We start from the raw sequence: 16514 nt of genomic DNA on the forward strand, positions 1-16514 counted from the left end.
GACTCTTTCTTTTTATTTTTTAAGTTAGATGTTGCAATCTGTGAAACATGTTAGAATAGAAAAAAGCTGCAATCTCCAAGCGTTCACCGGGCAAGTATGATAATCTACAAGAAAGCTACAGAAATCTTTGCTTGCGTTGTATTAAAAAGCACTTTATTGAAAAAAGTATTTACATCAGAACCAAAGTTGATGGTGACCATAGAATACAATTACAATATTGCTCCCCTTCACCATAATTAGCAAAAACTCCTTAAATCTACAAGGCAATGTGTCTTCCATCCACTGTCAGGACAAAAACAACTTCAGACTCAGTGCAAAACATCTGAATAGACTCTTTTTTTTTTAGCCTCCAATGGGTTTGGGAATATTCACTGCAAGTGTCACTCCTGCATGAATAATTCTACATTATATTATTGATGTACTAGAACTTTTAAAAGCCAGCAGATGCAGCAAATAAGATTTTGGTCAAAACCCATTGTTAATATATTATCTAATAAGTACCAGAAGGTCCAGCGTACTGCAGCAGACATGTCGCATGTTGTATTCGTAATGCTATCTGAGAGCAATCATCCCTTTGAAGTGAAATAACTGGCTTTCTTGCTAAATCCCACACCTTAACATGTCCCTTCATCTGCCCAGTGATGCACCAAGTTTCCCTTGTTCAGCCGAAAAAAAACCCTCAGCCATTTGAGTTCATTACTAAACCTTCATGGGAAGTTCAAGGCCCCTATTTCTTCTCCCATTAACACAACAGGAGACGTGGAGACACAGAAAACACCGAAGACCGTCGATATGTTTGATCAGAAGGTTTGTCTTGGGGCCGCCTCGAGTTTAATCCATCTTCAGGTTGCGGTAGATATAGCGAATGAACGCCAGAGAGGCCCAGAACGACACGCTGCCCAGCATCAGCGTGAACACCAGCGCCGTCAGAAGCGAGTATCCGAAGAACTCGGAGCTTTGCACCAGGCCGCTCATGGAGGAGCGGTTGCGGTAGTAGAAGACGGAGTAGACGAAGATGAAGAGGCCCGTGGATCCGGTGCTCAGCACGCTCCGCCACCACCACCTGTAGTCCTCGCCCGACAGGAGGAAGTAGGTCAGGGCGACGGAGATGCAGGCGCCCACCGAGAGCAAGATGGCGAAGACGCAGAGCAGGATGCCGTACAGGGTGTAGTGTTCTCTGCCCCAAACGGTGGCGAAGATGTAGTAGAGTTCTACTGAGATGGCACTGAGGGGAGCAGTTTTAGGAAATTATTAAACAATCTTTCAAAGTTTAACACTTCCTTCATTTTGGTAAGACATGTGTGGCCTTTAAGAAATAGTATCTATTTGCTACAGATGATCAAAAGTACATTAAAGGATTTTGGGCAGAAAAATAATATTTTTCTTATTTAAAATAAAAAAAAGAGATTGAATTATTTGTTTATTTGCATATCTTAATGTATTTCTAGAATTGGATATAAGCATAAATGGTGAAATGAAAATTCTGCACAATGCACTATTTTTAATCAATTAGTATAACAATTGTTAGCTACATCCATACAAAGATGCCAGAAAACAATTTTTTTTACCCTAATTCTTTGGCAAAGTACTGTAAATGCAAATTCTAAGCAACCTATGAAAAATAAAATTTTTAATCCAATCTGAAGTAAAGCGCTAAAGCTTCCAAATGTCTAAAGCTGCACCTCTTGTCGCAAACCCAGAGCTCACCTGAAAGGCAGGAAGCCACCAATGGCCATGTGCACGACGGTGTGTTTGTACCAGGGCTGCGGCGGGATCTGCCGGGGGATGTTGCGGGTGCGGCACGGTGCCTGGAAGCTGCCGGCTCGGTTCTTCCCCACGATGCCGCCGATGACGCTCAGGGGGAAGCCCACCAGCACCCAGGCGCCCAGCAGCAGGAGCACGGTGGTGGCCGGCAGAGCCTGCGTGGAGCCGCTCCACCAGTGGACCGAGTTCACCACGCTCCAAGTGAAGAAGAGCGGAGCTGCGGGAATGCGTGACCAAGTCAGTAAAATGCATCTACTGATTTCCATTTCATGCAACGGCGCCCCAGAGCGTCGTCAATAATCAAAAAGTCACTAATATGAGATTGATTGTCGCAGGCCGAGCATGCTGGCGGCACATTCCATTAACTTGAACAAAGTGATGCAAAATCTAGTACTGCTAATAACTTGTTAATTAGATACATTACTTTTACTCTTGATAATCTTCCTTTATTGATTGCCATAATTGTTAGATCTGCTTCTTCATTTACTAGATGCTAAACTGCAAACTTTAAAATCTGCTGACTGGATTAGACCTATTCAAGCAGAACTTATGCAGCCTTTGCAAGAAAGTTGAATTAGGAAGGAAAACGTCTGCAGCTTTCACTGCAAACCAGCTGAAGTCTGCTCATCCCAAACATGTGCAACAAAAAGGTAAAATGACTCATAACACACCAGAGGGAATGTTTACTTTACATCTGATATGCCTTGCTCTATTCTGATTGGTGGAAGGGTGGGTTAGGTACTGGTGTCACATTATATCAAAGTATTAAAAAGTGACAGCTTCTTATTATTAACATGTTCTCTTTATTTTGGAGTCATCAAAACATTTTTACCCAAACATCATGGATTCAGACTGATTTAATACAACGCAGCCTTCACTGGCATCGGTTTCACTCATTTAAATATCTCTGTTCTGCACTGGAGACCTCAGCATCCACTCACGACATTCAGTGTGTCCTGTTTGACCTCACGCTCAGGGCTAAAATGATAAACATATGAATCACTATCATTTCCAGCATTCTCCCTAGCCAAAAAAAATAAATAAATAAATTATGAGTTTTCACATTCCTTTCCCCCTAAAAATAAAGTTCACAGTACCGGCCTAAAAACTAGAACCAAGTAGCCTTCAACACAAAAACACTTTCTACTTTTAACAAAATTGTTTTAATGCTTTTTAATTTTTTTTTTATAAACCTGCATGATATAAGTTATGTGTATAAAACTGGTCATGTACATTAAAATCTCTTGGCTGGTTAAACTTACATAGTAAATCTCACACTAAATGATTTGAACCTGCAGCGCTGAGGCTCCTTTGGCGACCTCACCTGAGAAAAGAGATGATGTGAGGATGATGTTCCACACCCAGCGCTGCCCGTTGATCTGCGTGTAGAAACTGCATGAGACGTAGCCGGACACGCAGCTGGTGAGCGCGTACAGCACGATGGCGGCCGAGTTGATGGCCCCGTGCCGGTGTACGTTGAACATTCCCAGCAGTGCCATGACGATAATGGCTGAAGTAAAAAGAGAGAGAGACAAAAAAAAAGCTATTACATCATTTGTTAAGGTTCTCGTTTCTCTGGATCATGCTTCCTTTATGTAAACTGTTGTAACCGGTGATTGGAGCTTCGTTTTCGAACTTGAACAGGGGTGTTTTTCTTTCGAACACTTTTGTGGTTGTTTGTTCTTATGGCGCACGTCTACGTGAGACTGAAGGCTCACCTGTGGCGAGAGTTAAGAACTGAGCTCCAACTCCGAGAACGGCGCACAAAAGGCTTTTAAACGGCGGGAATCTGAAAACATCGGTGTGTATGATCTTCCAGCCGTTGTCTCCCTGATCCAAATCGTCGCAGCCGCCCTCCTCTTCCACATTGTACCTGAAATAAAAAGGGCATTTTTTTTTAAACACAGAACAGGCAAGTGTATCTTCTGTGAGCTTCACAACTGCATTCAAGAAAGAGATGCACAGAAAGCAGCTGAAATAAATTTCACAGTGTTCAAGGAACACTGTAAATACTTCAAATGGTGTTTTTTCCTTGATAAGAGTCACAGATTTCAGTGGGAAGATTTGTAAAATACAATTAGTCCTTACAGCACAAAGCTGGTAAAACCAATTTCCTTGTTCTACGCTTAGCTTCATACAGAGGGTCTGGACTCTTGGATATTGAAAAACAGATAGCTTCCATTCAGATTTTAGATTTTCCCCAATCGCTAACATTTGTTTGTGATGTTTGTACTCTGTCTCCCTTTATATGCAGCTAATAAAAAAGAAGAAGAAAACAAAAACACACCACCATTTGTTTGTGGAAATTAACTTCTTATGCACGCAGATCACCTTTTAGAGCACTAAAAACACCAAACATGGAGCAGAAAAGAAAATGAATGCTTTCCTTGACGTTGTGTAAAACCTCAATGCTGAACTCACCAGAAACCGTAAAACCAAAACCGTGTGCACCAGGTTTTTTTTAACAGAACCGTGAATGACTGAGGTGCTTTTCGCTTACTTACCTGGCAAAGTCGTTTTTAAGGACCCGCATCAGGATGATAATGACGAAGCCCAGCAGCAGCACCACCAGCACCAGCGAGTTGATGATGGACAACCAGTGGATCTCCAGCGTTTTCGGGAAGAACGAGTAATCTCTAAGGCGCTCGGCTCTCCGGGCGGAAGGCAGGCTGGACTCGAACCAGCGGACGCTGTAAGTGTGCGTGACCGTCAGGCTGCCTCCGCCCACGCCGACCCCGGCCACCGCTGCTCCCGCCCCCTCCTCCAAGGGAAAGGGCTTGACGTCCTTCACCGAGACGTTGGCAAAGATGACGGAGTCGCCGTTGTACTCGATGTTGAAGTCTAGGTGAGTCCACAAGCCCACCTGACGGAGGAAAGGGGAGCAAGAGGAGATGAAAAGGTAAGGAGGCAGACAGACGGCACAGTCACTACAAACCAAATCTAGGGTTTCGCTCTTCACCTTGTGGCTGTGAGGCAGGAAGCCGCTCTCTTCAATGTACCCCACAAAGCCCCAGATTGGAATATCATCCAGGACAAATTCAAAGTAATACAGCTCCTCGATGGCTTCACGAAGCTCGTCCACCTGAGGCACATAAATCAGAACGGCTTTTATAAGCAAAAAGAGCAAAACCTTTCACTTCAAATTAGTCATTTCAAATGTTACCTGTTTTTCCGACAGCGTGATCTTGCAGAGAGTTTTTCTCTCCTCGTTCTTTCGGAAGCGGATGAAATATAAAGATTCGGCCATTCTGTCACCGTCCAGCACTTCGCCCAGACTCAGGGACTTGTGGTGCACCTGCAGAAGAAGAGGCTTTATGATGCGATGCACACCAGCAAAAGGCCAACGTGGGTAGTGAAAGGGAGCAATGAGCTCAAAACAGAACAAACAACTTCTTAACACATATTATTTGAGTGAGCATAAACTCTTATCGACCCTACTTTAGAGCTGTAAGACGTTTTGAGAAAACCTACATTAAGTGGACAAAAGTAATCTTTTCTTCATATCTACTCAGAACACATTATAGAATAAAAAAATCTTTTTTAGCAACTTGAGTTAGTATCTTACACAAAAGCTTTGAAAGATCTTAAAGTACATTTTATTCAATTCTATCAGGGTTTCAAAAACTCAAATGTAAGACTTTTTAAGACTTTTTCCAGACCATTACAAATTAAATTTAAGATATATGCTTGAACTTAATCCAGCCACCTGGTGATAAATCTAAACGTTTCCATGACAGATGCAAAGCTAGTTAGCAAGGCTATGCTAGCAGTGAGTTACTGGTAGCCTCACTTGTCTAGAGTCACAAATAATGTGGATATCTGAGAGTGACTCAAACATTTGCCTGACAAAATAGTTCCACAAGTGGGGGAAAAAATTATAAAATACACAAGACAAAATTTAAAATTTGTGATAAATGTATTTAAGGCAAATTTACTTTTGAAAAAACAAATTCAAGACATTTTAAGGCCTTAACTTTAGATACATGAACTCAGGACTTTTTAAAAAACTTTTAAAGGATGTGCAGACACCATGTTTATAGCAAACTGAGCTATAAACAGGGATAAAAATCGTTTTTTATGTAACATCTTACAAATGAATAAATAAAGCAGGCAAAAAATGGACTTGATTTTCTCTTGGGACATATTATGTCTACAGTGTCACAGCAGGGAGGACTGACCTTATCTGGTCTGCAAACAGGCAGAGTGTAGTAGTGATACGTCTCCTGAGGATTATGGTAAGGGCCCACTTTGTTGACATAAAGAGTCACATTGTCTCCCTCCTGGTAGCTCGCTGCCCAGCCTGAGAACAAGCTCAGGATCAAGAAGCAGAGCACTGCCATCGTCCTCCTGTAGCCGCCCGGGAGCTATCCAGATCCACCGCGGGCAACACCTGCAACAGAGACCAACAGTTTGTCTATATGGGTTGAAAATCTCTCCCTTCTACCACAGCGTTCCTGACGTTTGGTCAGCCTTTTCACTCATTTGGGGATTTGACATCGGTTAAGACAATAAGCAATAAACAGGAAACTTAACAGTTCACAGGGCCTGCTTTATTGAGAGATGCTGCTCTGGTTGTGTGTGTGTGTGTGTGTATGTGTTGTGGTTTTCAAGCAATCTCATCAGATTCACTGTGCGGAATGCAGATTCAGTTCCATACAGCCTTAAAAAACACGTCTTCTGGGCTTTTTGTAAACCGGCAGTGGAATTTTAAGTGGAAAACCTCGTGTTATGGTAAAGGTAATGCTTTGGAGCTATTATATTCAAAATGCATGAATTAAATTGGTATTAGAATGTCATTCTTTGTACAATAAACTGTGTGCACGTTTACTATGAGTAACGAGTACAAAAGAAAAACAGACAGGTGTAACCAGGTTGTTAGGTCGGCTGTGGAAAAAGGTACTGAAGGGTTAATTATTGACACTATATAATTTTATCACTTGAGAAGCCACTATGTGAAGAGTTTCCTCTTTGGACTTACTTCCAAAGCACAATTTTATGACAGTAACTGCTGTCTCAGTGTATTTAAGATCTTTGGAAGAATTTGAGAGCATATGAAGGTATTTTGGCTGGAAACATAACAAGATGTTTTTTTATTCTTATTATTAATTATCTATTTAGTACCAACTCAATTTTCCAACTACCAACATTTTTAAAAAAACTACTGCACAAGTTCTGGACTCTTTCCAGCCTGTTAGTGATGTTATTATAAAATTAAAAAAATAACAGCAAGCATGACATAAAAATAAAAAAAAATTTTAGCCTTCAAGAGTAGCATCTCTTGGTTCCTTTTTTACTCAAAAGAGGAAATTTCCAAATTTGTATGCAAGAATTTTAACAAAAAGGTGCTAAAGTTAGAAATTTGATTGGGAAAGGAAAAGCTTGCTTGGCAAATCCTGATTTCAACATTAAACATGGATGCCTTGTGTATAAAAGAGACAGGTGCAGCGAAAGTACAAATTCAGAGTTATTTCCACATCTGAGGATTTGCATCTCCATAATTCTGTTTGCATACACACCTATAAGGCCAGCTTTAGTGATAGGCTTGTAAAAACTAAAGTCTCAGCTGTTTATTCAGGTTGATTGCAACACAAGCTGTACAAGTTTCAAGCTGATCGGCTGGTTGTGGAATTTTAACAGCTTATCTAGAACGTGCAGATTCTTAGATTTCTTCTTGTTTGAGCCAATTTGACAATGGTCTATATGGTGGTGGAAGCAACAACAAAAGATGACACTGACAGTACGAGTCTGTTTCTACTACCTGTTGGAATTTTGTCTTTGATTGGATTCTTGACAAATGCTGGTTAATGGAGGTTTTTAGCTGGCATCATCTTTAATAATAAGGTTAGCAATCAGTACAGCAACATGCTATCAGAGACAAACACTACAATTTCTTTCAGCACTGCAATGACAGTGATCGCAACTCCAGGTGCATACATGGCGTATCCAGCTGCTAAGATGGGTTAATTTAAATCGAACTGCCCTTGTAATTATTGTCTGTGAAAGCAGCGAGTGACGCTGTACTTCTTCGTGGTTTTTGAAGAACTACAGCATATTCATGGGTTGTTTTTTTTTTTTTTTCAAATTATCTCTTTGAAGGGGAAAACATGCAAATAAAGATAAAACCCTCAAAATATCAATGGAAGTACTTAAAAGAACCAATCAGTCAGTGTATGCCTCGTGTGATGTCACTGGAGGAATGCGTGACTGGAATCATGTCTTTGCGAGGTTAAGATTTTTATGTTGATTAAATAGAAAACGACAGAAAAATAAATAACAAAAACTTACAACAATGTGTTTTATGGGTTAAAAACTATAACTTCTGCGGGTTTGGTCGACTTCACAGAAAATCTGCTAAGTAGCTTTAAAGAAACTTAACCTCGATTAGTTTTTTTTTTTTCTCACTTTACGCATATTTCAAAAACAATATACATGGAGATTTTCGTTCTAGAGCAGACATGATTTACAATAATTGAAAATGCCTTAGTCAAGTTGCTAAACTGTTATCTGCGAGTCTTACCGTCCTGACACCTCCGTCCCGATGCTGCAGAACCAACTAAACCAGTCTGGTCGCCGGATTCCTCGGACTCCAGGCCCTGACGGTCCGCTCGGCTCCGGTAACGCTCACCGAGAAGCCCTAACGCTGCAGCCGAACACCGGGGACATCATGGATGAGGTGCGTTAAAAACGATCCCCTCCGCTTATATCTGTACACTTTTACTGACAGAAGTAGTAGAAGAAAACGGGCTCCGACTACACGTCACCTAAAGAAATAAAAATAATGACGACTCGCTTCAGTTTTCCGGGGAGGGCGGAGAAACACGAAGTACTGTAATGTTATCGTTATTTTTAACAGCTGTTATGTTTTTTCTTCTTTTAAATAATTATAACTTCTGTTTCCCACATGAAAAAACACCAAAAGTGGGATTAATGCGATTGGAGCTGATAGCACAATGTATTCACTGTCTTCTGTATCTACCGGATTTCCTTCAACCTCAATGAACCAATCCGGTGTCCCTGTTGGACTTCCGTATTGAAGCTCAGACCAGTTTAATCGCACCAGCCCTAACGATGTGCACGTCTGCGTGATTCCCTGACGCTGATAAACTCGACATTTTGACTAGTAATGCCTCCTAATTCATTTCCCGCGAAACTGTCACAGTTTCTGGCGCTCGAGACGTTGTAGCAAGTGGGTAAACTAGGCTAACAGGTGAGTCTTAGTAAACAATCAAAACTATTGACCTTTACAGCAAAAATACTACCTCAGAGCAGTATGTAGACGTTCACTATGATTATTATAGGTCATATTGAAGCACTTTAGTTAACAAAAGCTTCTTTAGCAGCAACAATCTTCGCACCATGTTAGCAAAGTAAAACATCGACTTTAAGGGGGTTTACAGTAACTTAATGTGTGTTAACTCGTCCTACAGATTTATATGTTTTCTGTGATACAAAGACTTATCCTTTTAACTCGGCGTGGACTCCTCGCTGCAGAGTGTTCATATGTAATTGTAAGCACACTTTCCGCTGTTATCTCTGCACATTTCTAACAGCATTAACATTTTTTTCCAGATAGCATCTCACAATGGGAATTCACGGACTGGCCAAGCTAATAGCTGATCATGCCCCCGGTGCCATCAAAGAACAGGACATCAAAAACTACTTCGGTAATTCTAACAGATTACTTTTTCTATATTTAAATTAGCAAGGTCACAAGAAACGCTAATACATGTTTAGTCATTGTTGGAATGAAACTTATGTCAGTCGTGTTATTAAACTTTTTTTTTTTTTACCATACAGTGACATTAAATATAAAATAGTCTTAATGTTTCAATTGCTTTTTGTAGGCAGGAAAATTGCTATCGATGCCTCCATGTGCATCTACCAGTTCCTGATTGCTGTCCGTCAGGATGGGAACGTTCTGCAGAGCGAAGATGGAGAGACTACAAGGTTCGGCATAAATGATTTGATTTCTGACCATACCTACCTCCACTGCATGAAGTAAAGAGGTTTGTGACTTTCCCTTTTTCTAGCCACTTGATGGGAATGTTCTACCGCACAATCCGCATGTTGGAGAACGGGATCAAGCCTGTGTATGTGTTTGATGGGAAACCTCCACAGCTCAAGTCAGCTGAGGTTTGTATGGACTTTGTCGGCACTGGCTGATAAGAGGTCGCAGAGTACATCAGCTGAATTTAAACCATGAATTTTTAAAACCAAGGCATAACTTTGTGCAAATGACAGTCCAATGCTTTGACCTAGTATTAATATGTCTTGATTTTCCACCAATGTTTTCTTTGTTTAGCTTGAGAAGAGAGGGGAGAGAAGAGCAGAAGCTGAGAAAATGCTTGCCAAAGCTCAGGAATTAGGTAAAAAAAAAGGTTATTTTAGTAGCAAAACTTTGCATCCTTTCTTTACTGAATATGAGTCCTGTTTTTTTCCCCATGCTTATTATTATTATTATTTTTTTATTTTTTTATTTCCTCAAACCAGGTGAACAAGAGAATATTGACAAGTTCTCCAAGCGACTCGTGAAAGTCACCAAGCAGCATAACGATGATTGCAAGAAGCTTCTGACCTTGATGGGCGTGCCGTATATCGAGGTACCATTCAAAGCTGCTTTCCTTCTATACTGCTGACCTTACTTTTAAAAATTTAAAGAATTTTTTGTGTATCTTGACTCCACTGTGAATTTGCAGATTTACAGTACTTGAATATATTTTTTTAAAAATCAGTTGCTGCTGGAGAAATAAATAAATATGCATAAATAAATGTGCTATGTGATTTATTAATTTTTTCTTTGTTTGTGTTTTAGGCTCCGTGTGAGGCTGAAGCCAGCTGTGCTGCTCTGGTTAAAGAAGGGAAGGTCTTTGCTACGGCAACGGAGGATATGGACGGGCTGACCTTTGGGACGAATGTCCTACTAAGACATCTCACTGCCAGTGAAGCAAAGTACACACCTTTATTCTGAATAATTTTATAAAGACAAAAATGAGTCTTCTATTTATGTTGAGTGCTTATATATTTAATTTTTAAATGCCTTTTTCTTTTTTTTTCTTTTTTTTGCTGCAGGAAGCTTCCTGTTCAGGAATTTCACTTTAATCGCATCCTGCAGGACATCGGTCTGACCAGTGAGCAGGTGGGTTTTTACTGTTTCCTACTTCTGACTGCAAAACAGTAAATGCTTATTATCTGTGCAGCACAGGACTCAACTCTCAGTCTTTATTTCTTTTAGTTCGTAGACCTTTGTATTCTGCTGGGTTGTGACTACTGCGGCACCATCAAGGGAATCGGTCCCAAGCGAGCCATCGACCTGATCCGGCAGCACGGCTCCATAGAGGAAATTCTGGAAAACATTGATACAAATGTAAGTTAAATGATTTTTTTCTCTTACTGAGATTCTTTTTGTGTTTTGTGTGGAACAAGTGGAAGCAAGCAAAAATTTACAACCAGAGTTTTTTTGTTTTGTTTTGTTTTGTTTTTACAAGCGATGCATGTTAAGTTGCAGGATTTAGGGAAATAGTTTTTTTTATTTGTTTATTTTTTTAAACACTAACAAGGATGCATAAAGATTACAAAAAATTGAATTAGTCTATAAGTACTGAACAGATGTATTCCACAATTTCTCCATGTTTCATTTTACTATTAAAATAGCTGTTTATAGAAACATGTTTACTTGATTTCCCTTTACACATTTATCTAACTATTCACAATGTCAGTTGAGTCGGTGGAAACATTTATGTAGTCAAATATAAAAAATTAAAAAAAGCTGTATTTTGAATAATGTCTGAACTTTTAGCTCCCTCATTTTTCGGCTTCATGACATGTTTTGGGTCCATCTTTTTACGAGATGATAAATAAATAAATAAATTGTGGTCAAACCAGGCAGTGGATGTGATTTTTATTTTCGTGTATGTTTTGTTCACTTTCTTTTTTTTTTTTCTTTTTTTTGCAGAAGCATCCGGCCCCAGAGGACTGGCTGTACAAGGAAGCGAGGAATTTGTTTTTGAAGCCAGAGGTGGTGGACTCCTCCACAGTGGACCTGAAGTGGAGGGAGCCTGATGAGGAGGCTCTGATCCAATTCATGTGCAGTGAGAAACAATTCAGGTGAGCTGAATGAAGAATTTTTCATCTTTTTTTTAATTTAATTTAATTTTTTTTTGCACAGATTTCTCAGAAGATGCTAGAGTGATTGGTTATTGTGGTGTTTTTACACCGTTAATCCACTAGTCTCCGCTGTTGCTTTATATTCCTTGTAGCCATTATTGAAGGAGATTGTCCTCTTGTCACTTAAGCTTGTTAAAATGGTCTTATGCATACAGCAGTATTAATTTTAAGTTCTGAGTCATTTTTGTGTTTTTTCAGTGAGGACAGGATCCGTAACGGCTGTAAAAAGATCATGAAGAGCAGACAAGGTAGCACACAGGGAAGACTGGACTCTTTCTTTTCCGTCACTGGTTCACTCTCCTCTAAAAGGAAGGTATGCAGGCTTCAGCGGAACGCTAACCCAATAGTTATTTCAAATGTTATTTTTAAATGGACATTATTTGTGGTTCTTGGAGACTCGGTTACATACTAATCAACTAGAAAAACATTAAGTATTTCCTGTTTTATTTCTGTTTTCTTAGGAACCGGAGACCAAAGGATCTGCAAAGAAGAAACAGAAAACTGGAGCAACTCCAGGCAAATTTAAGAAGGGCAAATAGACTGAACTCTGATCGCTGTTGATGTTACTGCTATGTACACAACATATTAAATAACTATTGATTTTTTTCCATGAGGAAAATGCTGCACAGAAATAAATCACATTTCATTTAAATATGTTTTGTTTATGACCAACCACAATCCAAGCTGGCTGTATTTCAAGGTGCTGAATGGTTTTAGTTACATGCTTGAAATAAACATCTTATTTTGTAGTGAAAGCTGTCGCCTGACTTTTGATTCATTTTTATTAACACTTAAAATATCAGCTGACGGATTGGAACCTCACCATGGACTGATTACTTAAAAATAAGTAGAAGTAAAAACTGCTGATTCAGCTTCAAACATATTTGTCATTTACAGAAGTAGTAGAGGAAAATGACTGCACAGGGAGTATTCAGTTCATATATTATTTGAACTGAGAAATGTATCCCAACTTTTGACCGTCTTATTCAGCGTCGTTCAATGACCTGGTACGCTTCAAAAACTAACCAGACTAACAAGACTGAATAAAAGTCACCCTTGCTTAGATTTTACTTGCAAAACATTTTTTGAAAAAATTTGAATTTCTCATCATCTTCACGTTAAATCCTTGTTAAAAAAAGAAAAAACCTGAAGGTATGCGTTTGTCATATGATCATATTTGAAAAAGGAAACTTAAGGGTTTTGCTTTAATGAGTCAGATGCTGAATAAAGCCGGAGGGGCGGGTCGGTGCCCTGATACCAATGATGTAACACTGGATGTTGGGGTTTTTTTCCGGCAGGATATTGAGCAAAGTAACATTTTACCAAGAGTCATCATGTGATGGTTTGCAACTGTGCAACCATTTGAATTAGTCTTTCCTTAAAGGAGCTTCCTCTTTTGCTCATCTACCCTTTCTGTCCAGCAACAAGAAATGAAGTCCTTTAAGACACAGCTAACATTTAAATCAATTCACTGCGTAAAGAAAGGACTTCTTGTGTGTTGGTCCGGTAAGAAAAACTTTTCTATTAACATTTTTTTTATATTAATTAAACATTTATTTTTGGATGTGCCTGTATTTTTTTATTATTATTGTTGTTTTGTTTTTTTTTTTAAATTCATTGTAGTTACTGTATCTGCTGATATCTTAGTTTTACTTCATCTTCCATGAAAAAGCTCCAACTCTGATCTCGCAGATTTTGCAGAAATGACTAGAAAAAAACAAAAATAATAAAAAAAATCAAAATAATTTTGCCAAAACTGAGTTATTGTTGGTATAAAGAAGGAAAACTATTTAGCATAGAGTGAAATCAAGTCATTTCTCTTAATTGTTTCCATATCAGCAGCTTCCCGGATGTGCTTCAGTTTGACAATCATCTGTTCCTTACTAACTTTTCAGTTCGACTCAGGTAAGCTTTTCAACAATTGTCATTGGAAAAATGCATTTAAAAAAAAAGTAACGTTAAGCATGTTAGTATATGCCTAAAAAGTTATATTTGAAGCTGGGTGTGTATTTTGCTGACGATGCAGGCGCTGCGGATGATTGTGAGTCTTTTAAGAATCCAGTCCTGTTCATCACAACGCCAGGAAATCTGGAAGCGCTGAATGGATTGTGTCTACAAGTCCCGTGCAACTTTTCTGCTAAAGGGAGCGCGAGCTTCACGGGAGAAAACTTTGGGGTGTGGATCAAGTCGGATCCTAGATTTAAAGAATTCTCCACGAATGTGATTTTCAACAGCAGCAGGTCGATAAATACGTATCCGCTGGAAATCACGGGAAACCTGGAGAGACAAGACTGCACAACTGTGTTTCACAACTTAACGAGGGAACATTCAGACATGTACTTCTTCCGAATTGAACATACGCAGTTCCAGGCAACAGCTTCCTGCAGTGGATTTCGCTTAACAGTCAGAGGTGAGAGATTTCGAATCATTAAACAAAATGTGAACTTCATGCAAATTGGGATTTTTATTTTAAACATACATCAGCCTAATACACGTTTATTTTAAATTTTGTTTGCAGACCGATGACTATGTCATCGTTTTATAAGATTCTGAGCAATTAGGTTAAAAGTGGTACTTTGAGATTTATTTAGACTGAGAAAGAGAGGAAATGCTCAGTGCTCAAAAGTGAAAATAACCAGAAATTGTTTTAATAATGCATAGCTTTGACATGTTTATTTGATTTTAAACTCCCAGATTCTGCATGGAGTCCCAGCATTAATGTTCCCTCTGACCTGAAGGAGCATCAGTCTGTCACTGTAACCTGCTCAGCTTTCACTCCCTGTCCACACTCACCTCCTGAACTCACCTGGAATCTCCAACAAGACTCTCTCAGACAAACAGGGAAAAACACAGATGGAACCTTTACAACTAAAATCCAGGAGAGCATCACTCTGTCAGACACACATGATGGATACAACATCAGATGTTCTGCCAGATATCCTGTGATTGGAGGAAACAAGACAGCAGAGACAGAAGTGACTCTCAGTGTTTCCTGTAAGTGATCCTGTCAGCAGGTCATGGTTCAGCTGTTTCTGATCAGTAAAGTTCATGTGTGTCTCATTTTCCTCAGATGCTCCTAGAAACACCTCAGCATCCATCAGTCCATCAGGTTTGGTGTCAGCAGGTAGCTGGGTGGAGCTGAGCTGCTCCAGCAGAGCCAAACCTCCACCCAGCTTCACCTGGTTCAGGATCAGTGAAGATGGAGCCACTAAAGTGTCTGTGGGGAAAGTTTACAGACTCCAGATGACCAACATGACAGATTTGGGAAGTTATTACTGTAAGGCAGAAAATATTCTGGGGAGTCAGACATCTACACAGAGTCATTTAAAAGACCACGGTAATTTCTTTATGTTAATTATGTTGATATATGATGTTAAAGTGCTCCAAAACGAAACCCTTACTTATGTTACGTATGCTCCTAATATCCAAATGCCTCCACATATTTTCAGAAATAGTAGCGGAAGAAATGCTGTTTATTAATAAATGATATTTTGGGTTTTTAAACAGACACATTATGGGGAGCTGCTGCTGGGGGACTTGTTGCGATCATCGTTGTGATCTGTGGCGCTTACGTCCTTTGGTAAGCACGATGTATCATCCAACTGTGCGAGTTAGAAAAAGTCGCTTAGAATAAATCAGAAATGAGGTCTTTGTGATGGATTTACTTTGGAAATGTTGAGCCAACACTACTTCTGTTTTTTTTTTTCTTTTTTCTAGGCGCTTGAAGTTTAAACATTCAGCTTTACGTCAGTCTCAGGTGAGAAAATACAAGCATCCTGTCAGAAAATCACATTTTTCTGTTTATCTTTCAAGGTATTGGTAAACATCTATATTTCCGGTTTCTGTGTGCTAAAATAATAAATTGTTTTTACTGTACCTCTGAATCGACAGCTGCATTTTGCTCTCTCTTTTTTTTTTTTTTTCTTCCCCCCAGAATACGGGTTTCCAAGAGCCGACCAGTACCGCAGAAAACCAGGACATCCATTATGGAGACATCGACTTCTCTGCGATGAGACCGTCGCTTAGAACAGCCCGAGACAAGATGGATCAGCAGAATGTGATGTACTCAGAAGTGAAAGTGTGCAGAACTGGCAACAGGACTGAATCTGTGGACGGCCTCTACGCTCAGGTGAAGACGAAACCAGCCAGCCCACATTTCGCCTGGTGAAATGTTGTCTCACAGATATGTTTGACTTTTTCTCTGAACGACACAGAGACATTTATGCCCTGGGTTTGACTTCCCCGGTTGATGTCTTGAGATGTCGCTTCAATATTTCCACAAATTGTTCCTTTCTCATGAAGCCATCTTTTTTGTTTTTTTTTTGTTTTTGTTTTTGAAGTGCACCAGTCCCTCCTGCAGTAAAGCCACCACGTGCTTCCATCTCCATGCTTCCTTCTTTCCTTTTTCCTCGAAATGAAATGTCATTATGCCCAAACGCCTCAACTTCAATTTTATCGGACTTCTGTCTTTTTGTGCAATCTTTGTCAATTTTCCGATCATGTTAAGCAGTTGCACTTCTAGCGACGCTCTCTCACCCAGAGCATCTTTTAGAGAAACACCTGCGAAGAAGGTTATAGGGGAGATA

At 39.7% G+C, this 16514-nt stretch overlaps 3 protein-coding genes across 9 annotated transcripts; 2 read left to right on the top strand and 1 right to left on the bottom strand.

The window, feature by feature from the left end:
- Positions 1 to 131: 131 nt before the first annotated feature.
- On the bottom strand, positions 132 to 8766 carry tm9sf1 (transmembrane 9 superfamily member 1). The gene is made up of 9 exons (XM_044104175.1): positions 8282 to 8766; positions 5943 to 6154; positions 4928 to 5059; positions 4724 to 4846; positions 4269 to 4627; positions 3483 to 3637; positions 3089 to 3274; positions 1708 to 1981; positions 132 to 1225 (listed from the first exon to the last, which is right to left on the bottom strand). The coding sequence occupies exons 2-9, from the start codon at positions 6102 to 6104 to the stop codon at positions 832 to 834; spliced, it is 1785 nt and encodes a 594-aa protein (XP_043960110.1). The 5' UTR covers positions 6105 to 6154; positions 8282 to 8766; the 3' UTR covers positions 132 to 831.
- On the top strand, positions 8303 to 12683 carry fen1 (flap structure-specific endonuclease 1). Of its 6 annotated transcripts, none has more exons than XM_044104181.1 (12): positions 8303 to 8437; positions 9338 to 9428; positions 9609 to 9711; positions 9795 to 9897; positions 10067 to 10130; positions 10255 to 10364; positions 10577 to 10713; positions 10834 to 10900; positions 10997 to 11128; positions 11717 to 11868; positions 12127 to 12241; positions 12390 to 12683. In XM_044104181.1, exons 1-12 carry the CDS (start codon positions 8303 to 8305, stop codon positions 12465 to 12467), a joined length of 1287 nt encoding a protein of 428 aa, XP_043960116.1. In that variant the 3' UTR covers positions 12468 to 12683. The 6 variants fall into 6 exon arrangements, with proteins under 6 accessions (XP_043960116.1, XP_043960120.1, XP_043960117.1 ...); XM_044104185.1 differs by having other exon boundaries at positions 8336 to 8437; positions 9334 to 9428; XM_044104182.1 differs by lacking the exon at positions 8303 to 8437 and adding an exon at positions 8826 to 8971 and having other exon boundaries at positions 9334 to 9428.
- Positions 12684 to 13219: 536 nt separating this feature from the next.
- On the top strand, positions 13220 to 16364 carry LOC122824028 (B-cell receptor CD22-like). Of its 2 annotated transcripts, XM_044104194.1 has the most exons (9): positions 13220 to 13434; positions 13768 to 13833; positions 13955 to 14338; positions 14623 to 14922; positions 14999 to 15265; positions 15436 to 15508; positions 15646 to 15685; positions 15863 to 16057; positions 16143 to 16364. In XM_044104194.1, the coding sequence occupies exons 1-9, from the start codon at positions 13359 to 13361 to the stop codon at positions 16176 to 16178; spliced, it is 1437 nt and encodes a 478-aa protein (XP_043960129.1). In that variant the 5' UTR covers positions 13220 to 13358; the 3' UTR covers positions 16179 to 16364. The 2 variants fall into 2 exon arrangements, with proteins under 2 accessions (XP_043960129.1, XP_043960128.1); XM_044104193.1 differs by having other exon boundaries at positions 13222 to 13434; positions 15863 to 16364.
- Positions 16365 to 16514: the final 150 nt, after the last annotated feature.

This window comes from Gambusia affinis, linkage group LG21 (assembly GCF_019740435.1).
Source record: "Gambusia affinis linkage group LG21, SWU_Gaff_1.0, whole genome shotgun sequence".
NCBI lineage: Eukaryota > Metazoa > Chordata > Actinopteri > Cyprinodontiformes > Poeciliidae > Gambusia > Gambusia affinis.

Excerpts from the sequence above, each read along its gene's own strand:
- tm9sf1 (XM_044104175.1), bottom strand. The coding sequence starts at position 6,104 with ATGGCAGTGCTCTGCTTCTTGATCCTGAGCTTGTTCTCAGGCTGGGCA. Across the intron at positions 4,628-4,723 it reads TCCTGCCTCACAGCCACAAG|GTGGGCTTGTGGACTCACCT; the intron begins GTGAAGAGCGAA and ends TTCCTCCGTCAG. Across the intron at positions 1,982-3,088 it reads CACATCATCTCTTTTCTCAG|CTCCGCTCTTCTTCACTTGG; the intron begins GTGAGGTCGCCA and ends GCATTCCCGCAG.
- fen1 (XM_044104181.1), top strand. The coding sequence starts at position 8,303 with ATGCTGCAGAACCAACTAAACCAGTCTGGTCGCCGGATTCCTCGGACT. Across the intron at positions 9,429-9,608 it reads GGACATCAAAAACTACTTCG|GCAGGAAAATTGCTATCGAT; the intron begins GTAATTCTAACA and ends TGCTTTTTGTAG. Across the intron at positions 10,714-10,833 it reads CTCACTGCCAGTGAAGCAAA|GAAGCTTCCTGTTCAGGAAT; the intron begins GTACACACCTTT and ends TTTTTGCTGCAG.
- LOC122824028 (XM_044104193.1), top strand. The coding sequence starts at position 13,359 with ATGAAGTCCTTTAAGACACAGCTAACATTTAAATCAATTCACTGCGTA. Across the intron at positions 13,435-13,767 it reads ACTTCTTGTGTGTTGGTCCG|CAGCTTCCCGGATGTGCTTC; the intron begins GTAAGAAAAACT and ends TTTCCATATCAG. Across the intron at positions 15,266-15,435 it reads GAGTCATTTAAAAGACCACG|ACACATTATGGGGAGCTGCT; the intron begins GTAATTTCTTTA and ends GTTTTTAAACAG.